The 21319-nt window shown below is 37.0% G+C and overlaps 1 protein-coding gene across 2 annotated transcripts in view; it reads right to left on the bottom strand.

Moving 5' to 3' along the window:
- Positions 1 to 1178: 1178 nt before the first annotated feature.
- GPD2 (glycerol-3-phosphate dehydrogenase 2) overlaps positions 1179 to 21319 on the bottom strand; it is a 142912-nt gene continuing 122771 nt past the window's right edge. For both annotated transcript variants that reach the window (XM_084891465.1, XM_084891464.1), the window contains exons 10-17: positions 18796 to 18930; positions 18361 to 18536; positions 17614 to 17745; positions 16082 to 16240; positions 7942 to 8054; positions 7756 to 7834; positions 7467 to 7565; positions 1179 to 4535 (exon numbers count right to left, since the gene is read on the bottom strand). In XM_084891465.1, coding sequence (XP_084747591.1) covers positions 4410 to 4535; positions 7467 to 7565; positions 7756 to 7834; positions 7942 to 8054; positions 16082 to 16240; positions 17614 to 17745; positions 18361 to 18536; positions 18796 to 18930 — 1019 coding nt within the window. In that variant the 3' untranslated portion in view covers positions 1179 to 4409. The remainder of the gene's footprint in view (positions 4536 to 7466; positions 7566 to 7755; positions 7835 to 7941; positions 8055 to 16081; positions 16241 to 17613; positions 17746 to 18360; positions 18537 to 18795; positions 18931 to 21319) is intronic.

Genomic DNA, 21319 nt, shown 5'->3' with positions numbered 1-21319 from the left:
ATGCATGTATTTCAAAAGTTTGGTAGCTCATTAGAGGCCTAAAATACAAAGTGCAGGCACAAAGGGCTCATCAACTCCATCTCCTATAAGAAATCCTCTCCTTAGAAGGGTGCCATACCAATTTAAAACTTCTGTTGTGCCTCCTTCATAAGTCAGATGTCCTCAGGTGGAATCTAACACCCATGATAATGTGGTGTTGACAGAGATTTGCAAATATCAATGTTAGTATCCATTTTCCTTTAATTATCAGAAATTGTATATACATTTTGAAAACTGAAGCAATCCACTTTGACAAATTTTATGTTGACAAATTTTAAAGTGCTATAAAATTTGGTAAGCTAGATCAATGAACAATGTTTCAAGCTGCCATATTTTTTTTTTTTCCAGGCACTGAACAAACAGTTCATTGTTACCAATCTGTCTTGGGGGGGTAGGAGGGGTGGGATAATGGCTTTGGGCTTTCTATGCAATTCCAAAGAAACTTCAGAAGCTCACACATGCTTTGAGCACCAAAAACCAGGGGGCGGTGCATCTAAACCACAAATGGAGCGTGTGGCATGCTCCACATACGTGTGTAAATTAAAACCCATAAAATAACATGGGCATTGTAAAACTTGTGTTAAAACTGATAACAGCTTTACTGATTTACCGACAATGAAAATATATAGCATTTTTTCTGTCAGAGCATTTATCAACACTTGGCAACCCTGTACTAACTTGACATGTGAGATGATCAAAATGGATTATGTAATCTTTCCCATTCATTTCTATTGATTTTAGTTATGATAAAATTCATCAGTGTGCCTGGGAACCCTCAGGCTGAAAGGCTCTTGGAGACAAAAAAAAAAAAAAAAAAAAAAAAAATCAGCTGTTAGTTGTAATAGGATGAATGTAATTTTAGAATAGGATTGCACAAATCCAGAAGTCATGCCCTAAAGGCGGCAGCAACAAATTAATACGAATAATCCTGGCAGCCTCAAAAAATTACATCTGTCTATGCAGAGATTTACTTTTGAGATCAAATGATGAAATTTCAAGCTAAAAGAATTAATGTGTAAATGCCATGATAAAACATAGTTTGTAAACATATTTTCAAACTTTAAAAAAAAAAAAAAAAAAACTTCAATAGTAATCAAAGTTATTTCTCTGACTGCAAGTAACATCAAAATGCCAGCAAATGGACCATTTTAATCAGTTTTATTGATTCATGCTTTCAGTTCTGATTCCGTTAAAAACAAGGCATATTAAATACATCCTCTTATTGCTCTATAAATGCATGCAGCTCATTCCGTATATCAAAAGTAATAAATAATGGCAGTAAAACACCAAGACAGTTATAAAAATGACAACCCAGCCTCAAACACAGTATTTAACAGTCCAATCTAGAACAATAACCCAACACGATACATAAAAGAGCCATGAAAACATGCAGTATGTATCTCTACTTCAGTGCTGAGCTTATACTTGATCTTCTTTAAAAACACAGTAGGGCTTTTGCAAGTTATAGTGTCACTGACATCATATGATTACATTCATAGGCCAAAATACAAAGACATACAAAAGGGATTAAGATCAATGATCATTCTGACAGTATGTTTAGTGAAAGTCAGAGTGCAATTTTCATTGTACAAAAGAGAAATCTACATAATTTGAAAAAAGACAAAACGAAGCTAGAAACTAAAGCAGCATAGGGAGCATGCATTGAATTGTGGAAACCCTAAAGTTACACTCCGTATAAACTGATTAAAAGCAAGAATTTCTGCAAACAGCATGATGGAGAGGAGGCAGGCAGCCCTGGCTTAACAAATAATCCAGCAGGATCACTCCTGTAGGACTGCGGTCGAGCTGTTTAAAGGAGGGGCATCCAGGTCTCCACCACAGATGGGGTTTCCTTCACCTGAATCCCCTTCAAGGCTCTTGAAAGAAATCACTTGATTGGCAAAAGACAGTCTCTGCACTCCCCACCCCCACCCTCACAGCATCATCTACATCACATTTATATAAAAAGGCAAAAAATTCTTTTGCACTTGGAGTAGGTTTTGCAGGGGCTTATCCCCGTATTTCTTGCTTCGTTTCTGCAATCAGATGAAGAAGCTGCCCAGGTTTAATTAAGAACTTACCCCACAACGTGGGGGTGCTTTATTCACAGTCAAGGCTTGGAACCAGCTCGTTTCCAAGAGGAGTCTCTGGGATCGATGAAGGAGCGTATGTTTTAGAATTAGCAGGTTTTTAAGCAAAAGCAAATATGCTCAAAAGAAGAAAAGTGTGCTTTTCTTTGTCCTTAAAGGAACTTCACTCCTAGCAAAGCGTGCACTAACAAGGCGTGTGTTACAGACACAGCCCTGCCCGGGCCGGTCAGGTCTGAAGCCGGGTCCCTACTGTAATGGATTCAGGGAGGATACAAGTCACCCTCATCGCCTCTAACCAGAAAAAGAGAAAGACAGAGGGCACAAGTGTACAATATTGAGGTACATCACCGTAATGTTTGAAAGGACAGCTCTTCTGTCCAGTGTCACTGGATTCCAAACAGTGAAATGTATTGTCTTCATAGAAAAATACTAAGTTACAAAGCCACAAGCTTCCGGTATTTAAAAAAAATAAATAGCCAGTATATTAAAAAAAAAAAAAAAAAAATCACACCAGTTTTGAAAAAAAAACTTCACAGTGTACCTCTGAGCATCCCTTGCTCTGTGTTAGGTTTTCCTTTCGAAGTGGCAAGTCTAAAACATCCTTTAAAAATAAAAGGAGTTAAGATGCTACCTTCACTGTTTCAGACATGAGGATGGGTGCTTAAGTGAGTGAATTTCAGTGTTTACACTATGACATCCTGGCTCAGACCCCACTCAAAAGATGCATGAAGATAGTCTACAATATTGGCATAAACAGAAATAACTGCGCAAAAGCGTTTCATGTACCAGTTTAAAAAAACTAAGACTTTAAGTGTGTGCAGTGAACACCTGACATTAAATAAAGGGTCAGATTTCACATACACAACCTGATCTGGAGACACAAAAAATAGGTAGTTAACTTCACAAGAGGAAGCACAAAAAATAAATATTCAGGTGACTGGCTAAAATGCCAACAAAATATTGCAAAAGCCTACCAAAATAGCCCTTTCAATTCAATTCATTATTTGTGAAATGCAATGCAGATTGGATTTTTGTTTGTTTTGTGTCTCTCTCTGTGTGTATCTGTGCTGGGGGGATGTGTGTGAGGGTATGTTTGTGTGGTTTTATATTTTTCTTTTTCTTTTTGGTTGGTTGAGAACTTTTCCACTAAGTACAGAATGAGAGAGGCATTTGCTAACCAAAAGGACCTTGAGTGTTGTGCCTTTTTACAAATGATTATAAAGTTACCGAAGGGCTATTTCCATCCTCGTTGCCGTCTGTTTACAAATACTCCTCCCAACGGATGAAGTAAACCAAGCAAAACTGTGCATGTCTGGCAATGTCACACGCTCTAACATTTAGGATGTGGGGATTAAAAACTGTGCTATCATATGCGGATCTTTAATAAACACAGGGTTTTAACCTTTAATTGTATTAATTACTCCTGTATAGATTTGAGAAATTCAGTCTCATCCCATTACATCGAACTTACCACTGAAATGCCGGTTTTGAAAGTTAAAAAAGCAAGAATCTTCCTGGCAACTATAATAGTCAAAGAAAATCCAGCAGTGACTGAGGGGGGGGGGGGGGGGGGAGGAACCCACAACGAATTGCTGAGATGAAACTATCACTGTAACTCCCAGAAATGTCAATGCTATCCTTATCTTATACCTGTGATTCTGGAAGCTCTCGGAGTTTCTCTTTCAGACTTGCTCCTGTAACCAGATCTAAATGTTCCCTTCCCTCTCCAGCTTTGCCACTCAGGCTCTGCATAGAAAATTGTGTGACGGTTTGAAGAGGGAAGGCAGACAAGCTGGAAGAAGGAATGGCTGAGAGGTCTTCTCTGAATAGGCCAAGCTCACTCCATTTCTTTTAAAAACAAATACGACCTATAAGCTTAACATCAAGCTTTGTGTATGTTACAAAATTCTTCCAGCGTCTTTCGGTCTCAGCCAAAGCATTCTGCGTCTAGAGCTGAATTAGAATAAATGAACACATACACAAAAAGAGAGCATGTCCAGTCTAATCGATCACAAAATGGGAACAAAACATTAAGGCGGGGTGCATCAAATATGAGGAAAGGGGATAAAATACACGTTTTAGAAGCTAGAGTGAATGGCAAATACAAAGAAGGGGTTTACAGCAACATCCTGAAGCCTTGGAATGTTTCCCAGTGTTTTTTGTTTTTTGTTTTTAAGCAGCTATCCATATCCGCTATTTTGGAGTGTTGTCTTTCGTAACTGTTGTCACACGATGATCTGTTGTTCCTGTGTGTGTTGGCCGAGGAGTCACCGCTCACACTCACAATCCTCCACAACTTCTGTCCACCGGAATGGGGACCCTTCTTTCCAGGTTCTCCTCTGCCGTTTTCAGTAGGATCGCCAGCCGGCTTCCAGACACCCTTCCTTTCTGAATAGCACTCATCAGCTTAAAGAGAAAACACGCAACAGATTCAGAAGGCAGACCGCTCACTCCCTCCTGCATGGTCGCCTTTGTTGTAGGCAGAGGTCATTAAGAGCTCCATCAAAAGCCATCCCAGGCCCTCCAGCTCACATCGAAAGAGGACGATTTTTGAATATTTCAGAAATGGGGGCATGGGCAGGTATTTTATCACTGCTGTAAAAACTAAACTCATCTAGCAAAATCACCTGCCTTTTAATGCAAATAGAATACATCATTTTTTTTATTTTTTATTTTTTGGCCTTTAATGTGTTCAGGGCTCATATTTTTTTTGAGCAACTCAAATATTGGATCTTGAGTTCCATTTTAAAATCTTAAAAAACGAATCTCAGGGATTGAACAAAGACAAACCATGGTCTATATTTAACTACTCTTTTTTTCAATGCTACTGTACTTAAAGCTTCAAGTCCCCTACATCCAAATTCTTAAAGACTTGATAAAGTAATTTACATTTAAGTACTTGAAAATGGACCCAGAGATCTACCTGAAGAATTAAAAGCACTCCGCAGCCCAGATAAATTTAGCTAATTCATTTTTATCCAGTGGATAAAATCAGAATTAGTCTTGAAATTATATGCAGTCAGTGGGCAAAGGCCTTTAATCTTGAAGGCACTTCGCCATTATGAGGGTGGGGATTTTATTTTTTTCTTTTCTTTTTCAAGTTTATGTGATTTTAACTACTTGTTTTTCCTAGTACCACTTCCTCAATCTTTTATTTATTTATTTATTTACTTATTTATTTACTTATTTATTTAAAAGAGAACTGAGTCAGCCATTCACTCGAATATTTATAGTCTTTAGCTTACAGAGCTATATTTCTTTAAATGGCTCCGAAGAAGAGTCAGAGGCATGTGCCAAGGTGCAGGATCAGAATTTCCTGACCTTATTAAAAGCTGCTTCACAAGCTATTGCCTATTAGAGATTGACTCCTACATGCACAAGTGACATTAGAGCCCAAACCTAAAAATAAAGTCAAGCAGCCACGTGCTCCCTGTAGTGATCCTTCCAGTGGGGATTATTGAGAGACCAAATCTATACCGTCAAGGGTGTTTAATGAGGTAAACATGGACTCATTCCCGAGGGGGGAAAAATTGTATTAAAAAAAAAAAGAAAAAACAACCCTGACAACATACTTTACATATGACAAATGATGTAACATAAAGAATGCTGACATCTAAACACAGAACAATTTATTGTCCATTGTTTTGTCTCTGAGTGCATGAAGGCCTTCAAAGTTTATCAGAGCTAACAAATCTGATAGAACTGACTGGAGCTTTTTATTTATCCATAAACATTATATGATGTACCATCTTTTAAAAATTCAAAGTTTCTTTTAAACATTACATGTATCTTGAAACCATATTATAAGGAGGGAAAAACAAACATTTGGGTGTGAATATATTTCATGAGAAATATGATCAGCATTTTTCAAGTTGAAAATTAGACTCTATTTGTTCTTAGTAGAGGCATGAATTCTCTTTCATTAAGAATTGGACAAAAAAAAAAAATAAGAAATGCTCAATTTTTTAAAACTGTGCAAGAAAACCCACAGATGGTTTAAATTACTTTGTATGTGTTTAACTCTACTGCATTCAAAAAATTACTCAAAACTCAAACCAGAGAGTATATCCATAAAATTAAGATTCTTATTGCTTCTAAAACCCTAGTCTTCCAACCTTAAGCACTATTGCTTATTTACAACACATGAAATGAAACATAAACTATTTCTTTAAAGTTTTCTAAAATACTGAGACAACCCATAAAATATTCTAAAAACAAACGAGGCAAAAAATGGATTAAATGATTTCTAATAGCCAAGCACAAATTTTAACCTCAATTCAACATGTGAACTTAGGTAACCGGTAAGCTAGAGAACTAAACATCCTTTTTTGTAATGCTGGACACAACCTGTGAAAATTTTCTGCATTTAGATTCAACAATGCTCTTATCTGCAGCTCATCTCCAGAGAGACAATTACCATTTCCTTTGCCTTGATCTTGTTTGTTTAACTTGACACAGTGAAGAAAGGGCTGACATTGACCAAAATCCCCAGCATTAATTTATTTCATGTTCAGCATTCATCATTGCCATGGTGCAAGCAAGACCTGGCATTCATTTGAAATACCTGCCCAAGAAGCACTGCGGAAAAAAACCTGGCTGCTTGGAAACCAACACATACTTCATATTATCGGAGTCCAATGGACAGCCACAATAATGTGTGGGTTTGTTCTAATTTCTCCCTCTTAAGGAATGATGCGCAGCATTCAGTTTGAAGTTAAAGTAGCAAAATGTATTCCCTTCATGGTTACGATTAAAGAATTGAGCCACGAGTAAGTAAAAATAGAAATGCTTGAATTATATGGTCTTGACCCCAGAATGCATGTTCCCTTTCTTTTGTTTTTCAGGTTCTTTATAATGTAAGAATATAATAATTACATCTCAGGATCTCAAGTGATTATGATTCTGAGATGAATGCAACAATGATTTTTAAAACTTTCCCTTAAAAAATTACTTTCCACATGAGAAATGTTGTGTTACTAGCTACTTGAAGCAGGCAAAGAATGGTCTGGCAGTGGTATTCCATGACATACTTCTTTAAAAAGCATACTTCTTATTCACCCCCTATTGAGCCATAATTAATTTAAATTTAATCTAAATTGCCCGAAATAACAGAATGTGTCTTATAAAAAGGAAAAAGAATGTGGAGCATGCATCCTTGAAGGCAGACATATCAATCTTTGCTGGCTTCAAGCTCTCTTCTTTTCAGAATGAAGTGACAACTGTGTGGCCAACAAACTCTATTCTGGAGCAACCATTAACAACCAAAAGATTTAAAAAAAAAAAAAAAAAAAAAAATAGCCACCACAAATACATTTGTTTCCTTTCAGTACAACTCACCTGCAAAAATTCATTGAGTTCAACTTGTCCGTTTTTGTTCAAATCTACTTCATTCAGGATTTCATGTAGTGTGTTTTCATCCATTTGGATATTGATACTCTATATTAAACCACAAAATAAAGATTAACTAAAAATTAGGCAAATCCTTTTAATAATGTTACCAACTTTTCAAAAATTAAAAGAGAAATATTACCCATAGAAATACCTAGATAGGGAAAAAATATCTAATATAATCTTTGCATTCTTTTGCTCTCCAAGATATTGAGTCAAAAAAAAAATAATAATTTACCTCTAATGCACGCTGAACATCAACAGTGGTAATAAAGCCCTTTTGGTCTGTATCAAACTTATGAAATCTCTTCTTGTACCTGGAATACAATGTTGAATAATGGAATAATATACTTATGCAGGTTTTTTTTAAAAAAAAAAAAAAAAGGGGGGGGGAGGGAGGTAGAAAGAAACTTATCAGAAGTACCTGTCAATGTCTGAAGGCAGCAGGCTAATTTCAGAGTTATCTGTTAACTGTTCTGATCGAGATTTATAACCCATTTCGTAATACAGAAACTTCTTAGCTGTTTCAAGTTCTTCCTAAAACACAGACACACACAAATTTCAAAGATTTATTGTAAAATGTATTGATTTTTTTTTCCTTTAGGTATTCTAAAAAGAAGCTAGCTCATCCTCACTTACCTGACCAGCACATTTTTTATTTCTTCCAGACTTATTGAAGTATAATTTATATTCAACAAAATCCACCTATTTCAGGTACGTAGTTTGATGTATACTCTACCATGATCAGGATATGGAACACTTCTATCACCCTAAAAAGCTTCCTTCTGCCTATTTGCAGCTCATCTCTTCCCCAGGCAACCACTGATCTGTTTGTTTTTTGTCACAAGTTTGCCTTTTCTAGAATACTATATATAATAAAAGGCTAATATGCAAATTGTCTCCTCAGGAGTTCCACTGACCAGGAATTCAACTGTTCATTATGACATGTGCTGACCACCAGGGGGAGGCACAGAATAAAGAAGGCCCCAGCCAGCAGCCTGCAGCCAGCACCTGGGGGAAAGAAGGCTCCAATCAGCCCTGATTGCCAGCCAGGCCTAGGGACCCCACCTATACACAAATTTCGTGCACCAGGCCTCTAGTGCATAAAAGGACTCATATAGCAGGTAGTCTTTTGCATTTATTGCTTCTACAGCATAATGATTCTAAGATTCATTCATGTTGTTGCATGTTTTATTACTTTATTTCCTTTTAATGCAGAATACTCTTCCACTAGCAAAATCTACAGGATCAAATTTTATGGTTTTGGTTAAGAAAAAAAAAAAAAAAATAGAAGTGAAGAAGGTATATAGGATTTAAACAACTACTTGTAATGTGGTGTGCAGTATACCCAGACAGACAACATGAGATTAGCTATTCTGAAATTCTGTCACTAGGATTCTGATAATTGGGTGGAAGTTACTGAGTAATGAGAAGAAACAAGCTATCCTAACTAGCTCTACCTGTTTTCTCAAATGTTCCAGACTCGATATTATTGCTGAGAACATTGTCATTCTTTAAAAAGAAAAAAATCACACAAACACACACAATTGATTTCAGAGAGAATGGAAAAAGGAGAGAAATATCAATGATAAGAGAGAATCATTGACTAGCTGCTTCCCGCATGCCTCCTCCTGGGGATTGAGCCTGCAACACAGGCCTGTGCCCTGACTGGGAATTGAACCATCATCTCTTGGTTTGTAGGTTCATGCTCAACCACTGAGCCATACTGGCCAGGCAGCCATTATTAGTTTTCATCATGTTTGTCTCTCATCAAGGAACTTTCAAAATGACTCTATTGTACTGTATATTGTTCACAAATATCTTCTTTCCTCCATTTTACATATATATATATATATATATATATATATATATATATATATATATTATATTATATATTATGTATACACACCAAACTATCTCCCCTTTCCATACGTGTACTTTTCAGCCCATTGATGTGAGCTTGGACAGATGATTAACTTTGGCCAACAGAACATGAATAGGTATGACTTAGGCTACTTTGAGTAAAAACTTAAAAGCATCTGCACAACTTTGCCTCTCTGGTTTCTCTGCCATGACAAGGGAACAAATCAGAGACACCTGAAGATAATCTGGCATATAGAAAAGAGCAAGAGCAGCTAACATGCAGGCTTCATGTAATACGAGTGAAAAGTAAATGCTTGTCATTGACAGCTAATAAGATTTTGCAGTTGTTTGTTATAGAGCACAATCTAGAGAAAGCTCACTAATGCAAGTCTTAAATTCCCCCAGACTTCCCATCAAAGGATCTTATGCAGATGACAATGCCTTTTCTTGGAGAGGCGAAGACAAACTTATTTTTCTGAGATTATTCCCTTTCTACTTTATTTTCTCTCAGGAGAAATATTATATAATATAAACACATATTTAATATAAACATATAAATGAAATAAATACATATTATATATTATAGAAAAGGCAAAATATAGTATATATAAAATTAGAAATGCTAAAATATTCTCAGCTAATATATACCATATATTTTCAAAATATATCATATATGATCTATCTGATATCACACACACACACGACATATAAGGTATATATAGGACTTGTCTGTGAAGTTACAAAAGGCATTCTTCACTGACAGATTACTCTCTTCAGACAAGAAAATCCACCAGTTATAATAAAAACAACATATCTCCATTGCACCGATTTTACCAGGTCACATTCTATAAAACTCATTCAAGAATCATTTCCCTGGAAATAGTTTGTTTCTCTGATGCTTTCCTCCAAGAACAAGCCCTTTAATTCATTTCCCTTCATTGCCCATGTGACTTATTCATACACCATCAAGCAAGGAATCATGGAATTTCAAAGTTGGAAGTGATTTTCCCCTAGAATCCACCCAATGCATCTCCCTAGCTTCACATTTCCTTTACAACATCCCAAAAAAGGAAGCAGGAGATCTCCATATAAAAATTCTCACAATACGGTGATAACTCAATGCCACTGAAAGTAGCCCATATAATAGTAACTGGAGGGAGAGTGAATGTTTAATGACAAATGGAAGCAATGGACGGCTCCAACTGCTGAAAAGTCTTATGTTGAGATTAAACCCATCTCTTTGTAATTGATCCAATTTGCTTGGGATTAGCAAGCATCTAGGAAGGAGTAAATACTAGCCTCATCAATCCAGAGATAAGATTCCTATTAATGTAGTTTAGGATTACAATTGCATTTGGGGGCAGCCATGATTTACTGTTAACTGCTATGCATTCACAGACAACAGAAACCACATTTCATTCTTGCATGTGTTACTGGTAAGCCTTGTCAAATCTATCATGAACAAATAGAGTCATGTTTCCACGTATTGCAAGGTTTGCCATTTATCTCTAATTATACTTAAAGAAATTTCACCCATTGCTTCCATTTGTCATTAAACATTCACTCTCCCTCCAGTTACTATTGATGTGCCAAAGATGCATGCCATCAACATTGTAATCTCAGCACTTGAAGCAAAGTAGACTAAGTCAATCCAAGGACGGAATCCTCAAAGACCTCTTGAGACAAACAGTGATCATTTCATTACAAAGATGTTACATGGGGCTTTGCAGAATGCTTTAAGGAATTCAAATACATCATTTCCTTCATCTAACAATCTTGCTAATCTTTATGAAAAGAAAATGAGATATCTGAAATTATTTTTTCCTAAATAATTCCTTACTAGCTTCCAATGATTACTACACTTCTTGTTAAATCAATAAAATAAACTTAAAAATGCCATAATCTAGAAAACTTTCCAAGAGTAATGCTAAAATCACCAGTTTATAAGCTACAAACTATATTTTTCTCTCTTCTTCCTTTTTGGAATTTGGTGCTACATTTGCCCATCTTTTGTCTTCTGGTTCTGTTTCTATTTGCCACAATATTTGAAATCTCAACAGTGGTTAAATAAATTCCATCTGCAAATTCTGTGAGTGGCCTGAAGTATAATCTTTCTGGGTTGGCATACAAACTCATTTAGAGCAACCTTCTATTTAAATATCTATTTCCTCTTACCAATATTTATTTTTCTCTTTTCACACTGAAAATCATTCTCCTTGACCAAAAAGAAAAAAAGAAAAACAATTTGGTATTAAACTGTAAGTTGAAAAGTTCTCCCTTTTCTCCAGCATTGAAGAATATGGTGCCAGTCTCATCAAACATTCTTTTCCATTTGTAAAAGTTGTTTCTTGTGGGAGTTTTTTGTGTATTTTTTTGTTCTTAGCATTTTTTCCCCAACAGCCAATCCCTGACACCATTTATATGCATCCATATCATTCCTAAATACCCTTTAATTCCTGAGCACTTATCTTCCATATGTTTTAAATTTGCTGCTTCTCATCTTGCTTTTTTCGTCACTTCATTTCTTCCCCAGCTTCTTCCCCATTGAAATCAATTTTGAAAGAATTTTTTTTTTTTTTTTTTTTTTTTTTTTTTTTTTTTTTTTTTTTTTTTGTGAGACTCCTCAACCTATTTAAGTGGTCTTCTCTTTAAAGTCTCTCAAGAAAAGGGATGCTTTGTCTGAAAGGTATAAAACCTTCTTACCAAATCCTATGGGGGCATTTCCTAAAATACTTCCTAGGCTCCTTTTCCCCAGCCCTTCCAAAACATGAGAGTCGAGTCTGTCTCCGAGCAAGTTCCTTTTTAAAGACTGGCAGTGCACATAAGCATTTTAAAGGCACCAAATCATCTACATTGAAGAAAATGATTTTACTTGTCTAACTCATAATTTTCCACTCCTTTGACCATGTAATCATCTTTTGACTTATATTATTTATACCCTGTGGGACACAATTTGGCAGTGTTCTATTTTTTAAATATGCCCAGCAACTCATCTCTCGATTCCTACTGCCCTTAGATAATGCTTTTCTCCCTAACTGGTTCTTCCAAGTTGGTTGAATTAAGTCTTGAATGACAGTTCTCTAAATATTTCCCTACATTTTGGAAAGCATACACACATTTCTGAGGTACACACGTGTTATAACTACTCAATTGGATTTCAACGTCCTTGAAACTATGAGCTACTTATTATTCCCCTAAAATATTTGGTGTAATGCTCAGCATACAAGTTACTCATTAAGTATTGACTGGTAAAAACAAGCACAATTCATCTACAGAGGGTTATTTATCACCTTGTTCCTCTTTCACTTTTGCAGGTTAAATAATCCCAATGCTTTTAACCTTTTCTCAGAAGTCCAGCTTTCTAACCTTTAATTCTTTTTTCCCCCTTCTCCTTTGTTCTCTCCAGACTATCCACAGACCTCATTAACACTCCGATGTCTCGGATACTGAGTAATAACTTTAGATCTTTTATTTCTGTTTCTTTGTTGAGGGGGATGGGAGAATATTCCTGAGTACATAAATCTGCTCATAAAATTTGAACTGAAGTTAAATCTAGTTTCCTCGGGAGGGCTGAACACACCAGTTTACAGAAATTTCTTCCTCCTTCCTACCTCCTACAGCCTGAATTCCTGGCACAAAATATCTTCCTGCATATTCAAATCATTCCAACCATAACTTTTACAGGAACACATTATCCTCAGTCCTTCTATATGCTAAAAATGATTGGCAGTAGCACAGGAGTGAGTTTCATTCTGTGTTGCCTCCATATATAGCTTTAATTGATCAAATCAAAACTCCAAGCAGGAAGAGCTATAAACCAGTCCCACCAAAGCAGAGGCAACAGGGCAGGTGGGAAAAGCTTATGTTCTGGGATCAGAATACTGCTTTCAATCCCAGCTGCACAACTTACTACTGTTGTATGAACTCTGACCAGGACTTACTCCCTAAGCCTACTTCCTCAACTATAAAATGGGGGTAAAGGTTTATGCCTGATAGAGTTGTGGTCAGATTTAAGGAGCTCCTTCAACTGGTGAATTCCACCAGAAGCATACTACATACAATGCATTCAAATTACAAGAGAAGTTTTAAACGGAGGGCCATAGTTTCACCCCTGAAGACTCTAACTCTGATGGTCTAAAGACAACCCTCGAACTCGGCCCTTTGCCCTACATTCCCAGGTGACTGATATGTAACCATCTTTGGGAATCTATGTCAGAATGAGAAAAATGCAAGGACAGAATCTATGCCCAATCCTTCCTTACACAGATGCTCAATAATGTTCACTCACTGATTCAATACATATTTATTTAGGGCCCCCTATATATGCTGGACCCTGAGTGTACAGAAACAAAACAGATGATGTCTTCTCCTTTGGGAGCTTATTTCCTGGAAGAAAGGTAGACAACAAATAAACAACTAAATACATCCTGTGTCAAATGGGAACAGATGCTAAAGAGAAAAATAAAGTAGGAAATGGAGTAGAAAACATCATTCAAATGGGAGAAGGAGCTCTTTTATTTTGCCCAGTTAAGGACGGTCTCTGGAGTAGAGACCAGTAGGAAGTGAGGGAGGAGGCCGTGAGGATATCCAGGGAAGAGCATTCCAAGCAGAGGCATCAGCAGAATGTGAATGAAGAAAAGCAACCTGACCTGTGGGTTGAAGGGAGTGAATAATGGAAAGGAAGACGGGGATCAGAAAGGTGGAGGCCAGATCACAAAGGTCTTGTAAACCACTGTCAGGACTTTGGCTTTACTGTGAGTAAAAGAAAGAAGTTTTAGCAAATAAATTGCTAATTGTCGGTCCTCATGTTACTAAACTCATCAGCGGCATTTGATACAGCAGATTCCTTCCCTCTTCTTAAAATACTTCCTTCCCTTATGGTCACAGCTCTCTCCTGAGGCTTCTCACACTTTCTCCAAACTCACTAGCTATAACTTCCTTTTTCTCTCCCACATTCTTCCTTTTCTCTCCAGCTTCTAAATTATGGAGTGCCTTGGGCTCAGTCTTTGGACTACATGAACTCCCTGGAGCTCATTCAGTCTGATGGCTAACATACCAACTCAACTGTTCCCTCTGAACTTCAGACTGACATATCCAATGATCTGGCTTATGTTTTAATAGAATCACTGAAGTTGTTAAAGCAGGGACCTTGGTTTAGGGGAGGGAAACAATTACAACAATCCATGTAAAAGATGCTGAATCAGGGTGAGCAGTTACATATGTTTAAGAAAGGGTCTACAGGAATAGGCTAGATGTGGTCAACAGAGGGGGAAAAAAGGGGGGAGGGGGGACCATAACGTAATACTTTCAACAATAAAGATCAAAATAAATGAATGAATAAATGAATGAATAGTTTAGTTCAAGCCATGATTTGAAGATAAATATGATGAGATTTGCTAATGGATTTAGATCAGGTTATGATATCATGCTTTAGGCTTAATCAACCAAATCCTTACGCTGAAGCCCTAACGCTCAATGTGATGGTATTCGGAGATGGAGCTTTTTGCGAGATAATTAGGTTTGTATGCATCTGGAGAGTAGGCGCCCCCTCTCCCTCTCTCTCTCCTCCATGTGAGGACACATCAAGAAGGCAGCTGTTTGAAAGCCAGGAAGAGGGTTCTCACCAGAATGCAAACATGCTAGTACCCTGATCTCAGAGTTCTAGCCTCCAGACTTGAGAGAAATAAATGCCTGTTGTAGAAGCCACCCAGTCTGTAGTACAAGCATTCTATTACCTCAGCCTGAGTAGACTAAGATAGGTGGTGTTCCAAATAGTAGCTCAAGGGGGAATCAAGTGTGTAAATGCCACTATTTAGTTGAGTAAAAGGAAGATGGAACCTTGACAAGTATTTTGAGCAAGCTAGAGGTTACCGGTGAGTATGACTAGAGTTACTACAACAAAGTGGCAGCAAAATTGTCTAAATGAAATGGGTTCAAGAAAGACTAGGAGGGAAAGAAGTAAACTAGTGAGGATACAAAGTACTTTTTGAATGAGTACATGAAAGTGACTTTGCATATCATAATAATTTGGTTAAAAAAAAATGAAGATCTTCTCCTTATTATAATAAGCCCAGGGCTGTATCTGTGGGCATCTGAGCATCATTGGCTTTCTTTTTCTAATTTGGGTGTAAATACAAAATTTCAAATGATACAAATCAATATGCCCTTAATGGTCAAGCAGTAAAACTGCTGGCAGTGGGTTTCCTACCAAAGGCAAATTCGTAGGAGTATAAATTTCACTGTAGATTACATTCTAAGAGTGTTTTCAGTGAAAACCAGAAAAAGGTCTACCCACAATCATTATGTTATTTTTTTTCAGTAATTATGACCATGAATTTGATAGCATTTTTCTACAAGGGTTTTTCCAGAAACAACCAACACATTTTGGTACAAGAACATCTTTCCAGTTTCCTAAGATTTGGTAATATAAAACACACACACACACACACACACACACACACACTCTCTCTCTCTCTCTCTCTCTCTCTCTCTCTCTCTCTCTCACACACACACACACTCTCTCTCTCTCTCTCTCTCTCTCTCTCTCACACACACACACACACACACACACACACTCTCACACTCACAGGAACTGGTAAGAAATCTAAAGTCACCACAAAAACTATGCTAGCCTCTACTAACAGATCACAACATTACATGTTTATAATGGTTACTATAATTTTTAAGACTTCTATGAATACCTGTTTTTTAGACTCATTCCAATTCAGTTCTCTGCCCATCAGCTCAACAATCCTGGGTAGTGCTTCCTCTGCTGCCTGAACATTTAGAAACGCCAGGCGAGTGCGACGTGAAATCATATCCACTGCGGTGCAGGCATACTCCTTAATCCCGTACTTCACCTGATTTTGAATTAAAGTAATTAGTAGTTTAGGTTTGTTTTTTCAAAGAGGAAATAAAACTTTACTGGAAACAATCATGCTTAGGAAATGTGACATTTTTCTTTACAAACTCTGGTTCTATGGCAGGCATGGGACAAATAGTGACATCATACAAGTTGCCCATCAGCCTGCCAAAGAAGTTTTAGAAACTGGAACAAATTAGTCAAGAATTAATGCCTTGCCGGGACCGGTTTGGCTCAATGGATAGAGCATCGGCTTGGGGATTGAAGGGCCCCGGGTTTGATTCCGGTCGAGGGCATGTACCTTGGTTGCAGGCATATCCCCAGTAGGGGGTGTGCAAGAGGCAGCTGATCGATGACTCTCTCTTATTGATGTTTCGAACTCTCTATCTCTCTCCCTTCCACTCTGTACAAAAATCAATAAAATATATTTAAAAAAAAAAAAAAAGAGTTAATGCCTTATTTCTGAATAGAACCTGCCACAAACATGCAAACTGCCTCACTCTCATTTACTGCCCACAGGAATGGAGTACCTCTTTGCTTATACATAGTATGGATGCTAATTTACATAGCTGAATAGGCAAAGAACAAGTATCAAAAAGATATGGTCTCGCCGAAACCAGTTTGGCTCAGTGGATAGAGCGTCAGCCTGTGGACTGAAAGGTCCCAGGTTCCATTCCAGTCAAGAACATGTACCTTGGTTGCGGGCACATCCCAGTAGGGGGTGTGCAAGAGGCAGCTGGTCAATGTTTCTCTCTCTCGATGTTTCTAACTATCTCTCTCTCTTCCTCTCTGTAAAAAATCAATAAAATATATTATAAAAAAAAAAAAAAAGATATGGTCTCATCTCTTGAAGCTGTCACAAGATTTCAAACTATCACAAGCTGTCACAAGATTTCAAACCGAGTAACCAAAATGCTTACTGGATACCCAGGTTTTAATGTGAAGTGAATTATAAGTAAATATAAAGCATGGTCTCTTTTTCATAAAATGTGAAACCTTGATGAGAAACAAAGCATAAATCTTCGAGAAGTTAAATGTCAAATCAAGATATGTCATCAGGTAGCACATGATTGGTACAAAGTTGCAAATTCACAAAAAGGCAAACAACTATGAATTAACAAGACAGGATAACTCTTAGAGGAGAAAGAAATCCTCTATTTTCTATTATCATGGTTACCATTATCAATATCAATTTAGAGTTAAAATAAAAATATATAAATGAAAAATATCTAGGTTAAGCAGACACTTTACTCCAGGTTTTAGCTCACATATGTGCATTAAAACTTAGCCATACTTTTTTTTTTTTTTAAAGATGAAAAACAAACAGATGAATGGCACCCCATGCCGATTCCCAAATGGCCATTCACGTACCTCTGCTTCAATGTATGGAAATTCTGACACCAGCCGCACTCCAACAATGGGCCACCTCTTTCCAGTCACACTTGCCATTTTGGCCACCTCAAAGGCCTTGTCCCCATAGGTGGAGGCAAGATGCTGTGCCACCTAGGGAAGCAAAACTGCATTAAGACTTTGAATATCAATACCGGTAGGTACAAAGCAAAAAAAAAAAAAACCCAAAAAACAACTATAAGCTTATCTTGTCAGCTCTCTACAGCCTGTAACTAATAGTTCTAGGAAAGTATTAGATTTTGATTTTGTGGGAGGAAACCACTTGGGCCCCAAATGCTTAGGCCAGCATGAACTCTACTGCACATGCATCACTGTATCAGTGACTGATGGAGCTTCAGCTTCGTTCTGCTCCCAATATCACTTCTAAGAACAGCTCCCCTGATGCCCACGACAGAAAGCATTTAGGATGTCCTGTCTGCTAGGAACAAAGCAAACAAATCCTAGATTTTAAAAGAGAAACTAAAATGTTCATTTTGTTTTGTTTTGTGTGTGTTTTTTTTTTTGTGTGTGTTTTTTTTAGGCCACTAAAGCAAATAAACCCCTCTTTTTTTTCTCTTTTCTCCATTAATTCACATCTACAGTGCACAGACAGAAATGAACCCCACAAGAGGAAATTCTAATTAAGGGAGGTGACACGGTTGCTGATTCTGCTGCTGGTAATAGTGAGATTACTAGTAGGCAGGTAAAGATCTAACAATACACACCCACCTCACTTTCAAGTCCATAATCCTGGACAAGCCTGATGTAGAGTGTGGGGCTCCAGTCCCTGCCCCCTTGAAGAAAAAGCCCAACTGTTCTACTTGGACCTGCTTTCAAGTTATGAGCCTTGACAGCAGCATTTATGGTATCTTCTGCCATAGAGCGATAGGTTGTCCACTTTCCCCCTACAAACAAGTTAATAAATAATTCATTAGGTTACTACCCTTATTTTTTATACTTAATCAGTTATCAACATATTAATAACAAATCCACCTGTTGTCTGGTAAAAATATGGCAAAGTGATGTTATACTTTACTCGGAATCATAAAAAAATTAAAAAAAAAATAAAAAGCCTGTTGATTATAGTTCAAAGAGGTACCAGTGTGACCACTGAACACAAGGTCCTCTCTAAAGCTTTCCCAAGTAACAAGGTGATGCCCATACCTGCTATTGTGATGAGGCCGCTCTCACTGATATCCACAATATGATTCCGGGAGATGGACTGAGTGTTTGCAGACTTAGGATCTGTCACAAGGGGACGAATACCGCTCCACGCTGCCAGGACATCCCCTCTCCTCACTGGGAAGGATCAATGACAGAGGGTAAGACGATGACTCAGAGACATCTCAACAAAACTATGAAATAGTTAATCAGCAGAAAAGAGTACAGCAAAAGGAACACATGAAGATGCACTTCAAAGGGGAGAGAAAGCCCTAACTGGTTGACTCAGTGCATAGAGCAATGGTCTGCGGACTGAAGAGTCCAGAATGAAGGGTCTGGGGTTTGATTCCGATCAAGGGCACATGCCCTGGTTGTGGGCTCCATCCCCAGTAGAGGGCATGTAGGAGGCAGCCAATCAATAATTCTCTCTCATTATGGATGTTTCTATCTCTCCCTCCCTCTTTGAAATCAATTAAAAATGGGGAAGTGGGGGAGAGAAAGTCCTTAAATATAAGAACTGAGTAGATAAGTACAGGAAAAAAATCAATTTATTTTATTACAAAGATAATCTTCATGGAAAAAATTTGAAAAGAGGAAAAAACAAACAAATGCTAGCAAGCTTCAGCTGGGATAACGAGAAGTAGTTAAAAAGAACAGGGGGAAAAAGGCAGAAACAAAATAAAAACAAACTAATAGACTTATGACTTGTAATTTTCCTAGAATATGTCTTGCTATCTCTTCTCAGGGAAGACACAGATCCTTAATTGAGCACTTCCAGCCAGCCTAGCCTTGTCAAAGCACTTGGCATACACATTTCATCTCACTTAACCTCACAAAGCCCCATAGCATTGGTTATTATTATTCTCACTGTACAGATGAAAAAAAAAAAAAAAAGATTGGAAAAGTTAAACCAACTTGCCCAAAGCAAACATCTTATAAATGATAGAGCAGCACATTCTTACCCATTGAATCACGGTCTCTCAACTGCTGACAATTTCCATACTCTACTTTTTTTTTTTCTTTTTTCATTCCATTATCTTTATAACTGCCACAAAAATAGATATTTCTCTTCCCAATATAGGTATACAATACTTGCGTTATAGTGTTTGGAAACTCTTTGAAAAGCCAAGATACTATGAAACTTTTCTTACCATCTCTGCCAAAACAGATTACCCCTCAATACCAAAAATTGATGACATAAAAACAAAATTAGACAGCATTTGCATAGCACTCATTACTGACATAAAAATGCTAAAAAGAGTAGCCTCGTTGTGGTTCTGGAACACCATCGGAGGAAGGGCAAAACCTAATGGCAGAGCTTTCAGAATCTACTCTTCTTTATCCAGATCAGCTTCAGGGTTGGCTTAGTTCCTTTCCTCTCCATTCTCCACATCAAGGAACTAACCATGCACACAAATTCAACAGCTGCCTAACGATGCAGACTCTGGGGAGGTGAGGATGTGATTGCTTATACCTGGTTCTGTTGCACTTACTTTGGTTAAATTAGTTAATCCATTCCTGGATAATAAAGAAATACAATTTGCTTCAACCATGACTTGGGTCATTCTTCATCTTATTCCCAGTCATTACCTATAGTGATAAAAACTGACTGTATATAGTCTTAAAAACATCAAGAAAATGGAAAAACTGGATATCTACATGAAAAAAAATAGTGTGCCCTTACTTTCCACTATATACAAAAATTAACTCAAAATGGATCAAAGACCTATACACAAGAGCTAAAACTATAAAACACTTAGAAGAAAATACATGAGGAAAGATTCATGACATTGGATTTGGCAATGATTTTTTGCATATGACAACAAAGGCACTTGCTGCACAAGAAAAAATAGATAAAATGGGCTTCATCAAAATTAAAAATTTTTGTACATCAAAAGACATTATCTGGTGGGGGTGAATGGGGGAGAAATGGGGCATATGTAATACTTTCAACAATAAAGAATTATTTTAAAAATTAAAATAATACATTAAAAAAGACATTATCAACAGAATGAAAAAGCAAGCCACGTAATGGGAGAAAAATTTTTTCAAATCATGTATCTGAAAAAAGGGTTAATATCTAGGATATATAAGAACTCCTAAAACTCAATAACTAAAAAACAAACAACTTAGTTGAATGGTGGACAAAAGATTTGAATAAATATTTATCCAAAGAAGGTGTAAAAATGGCCAATAAGCACATAAAAATATGCTTGATATCACTAACCATTAGGAAAGGATAAATAAAAACCAGAATGATACACAACTTCCTACCCGTTAGGATAGCTATTATAAAAAAAAAAAAAAATTATTAAAAAACAAACAAAAAACAAAAACAAAAAAAAACAGAAAATAACACATGTTGGGATGGATGTGGAGAAAATGAAATGTCTTGTGTATTTTAGATTGAAAGGTAAAATGCAGCTACTATGGGTAAAAGCATGGCAGTTCCTCAAAAAAATTAGAATTACCAGATGACCTAGTAATTATACTTCTAGGTTCATAACAAAAATAATAGAAAGCAGAG

The sequence above is a fragment of the Pipistrellus hanaki genome, assembly GCF_964339955.1.
Source record: "Pipistrellus hanaki genome assembly, chromosome: 8".
NCBI classification, from domain to species: Eukaryota; Metazoa; Chordata; class Mammalia; order Chiroptera; family Vespertilionidae; genus Pipistrellus; species Pipistrellus hanaki.
This window is presented reverse-complemented; position numbering and strand designations above follow the sequence as displayed.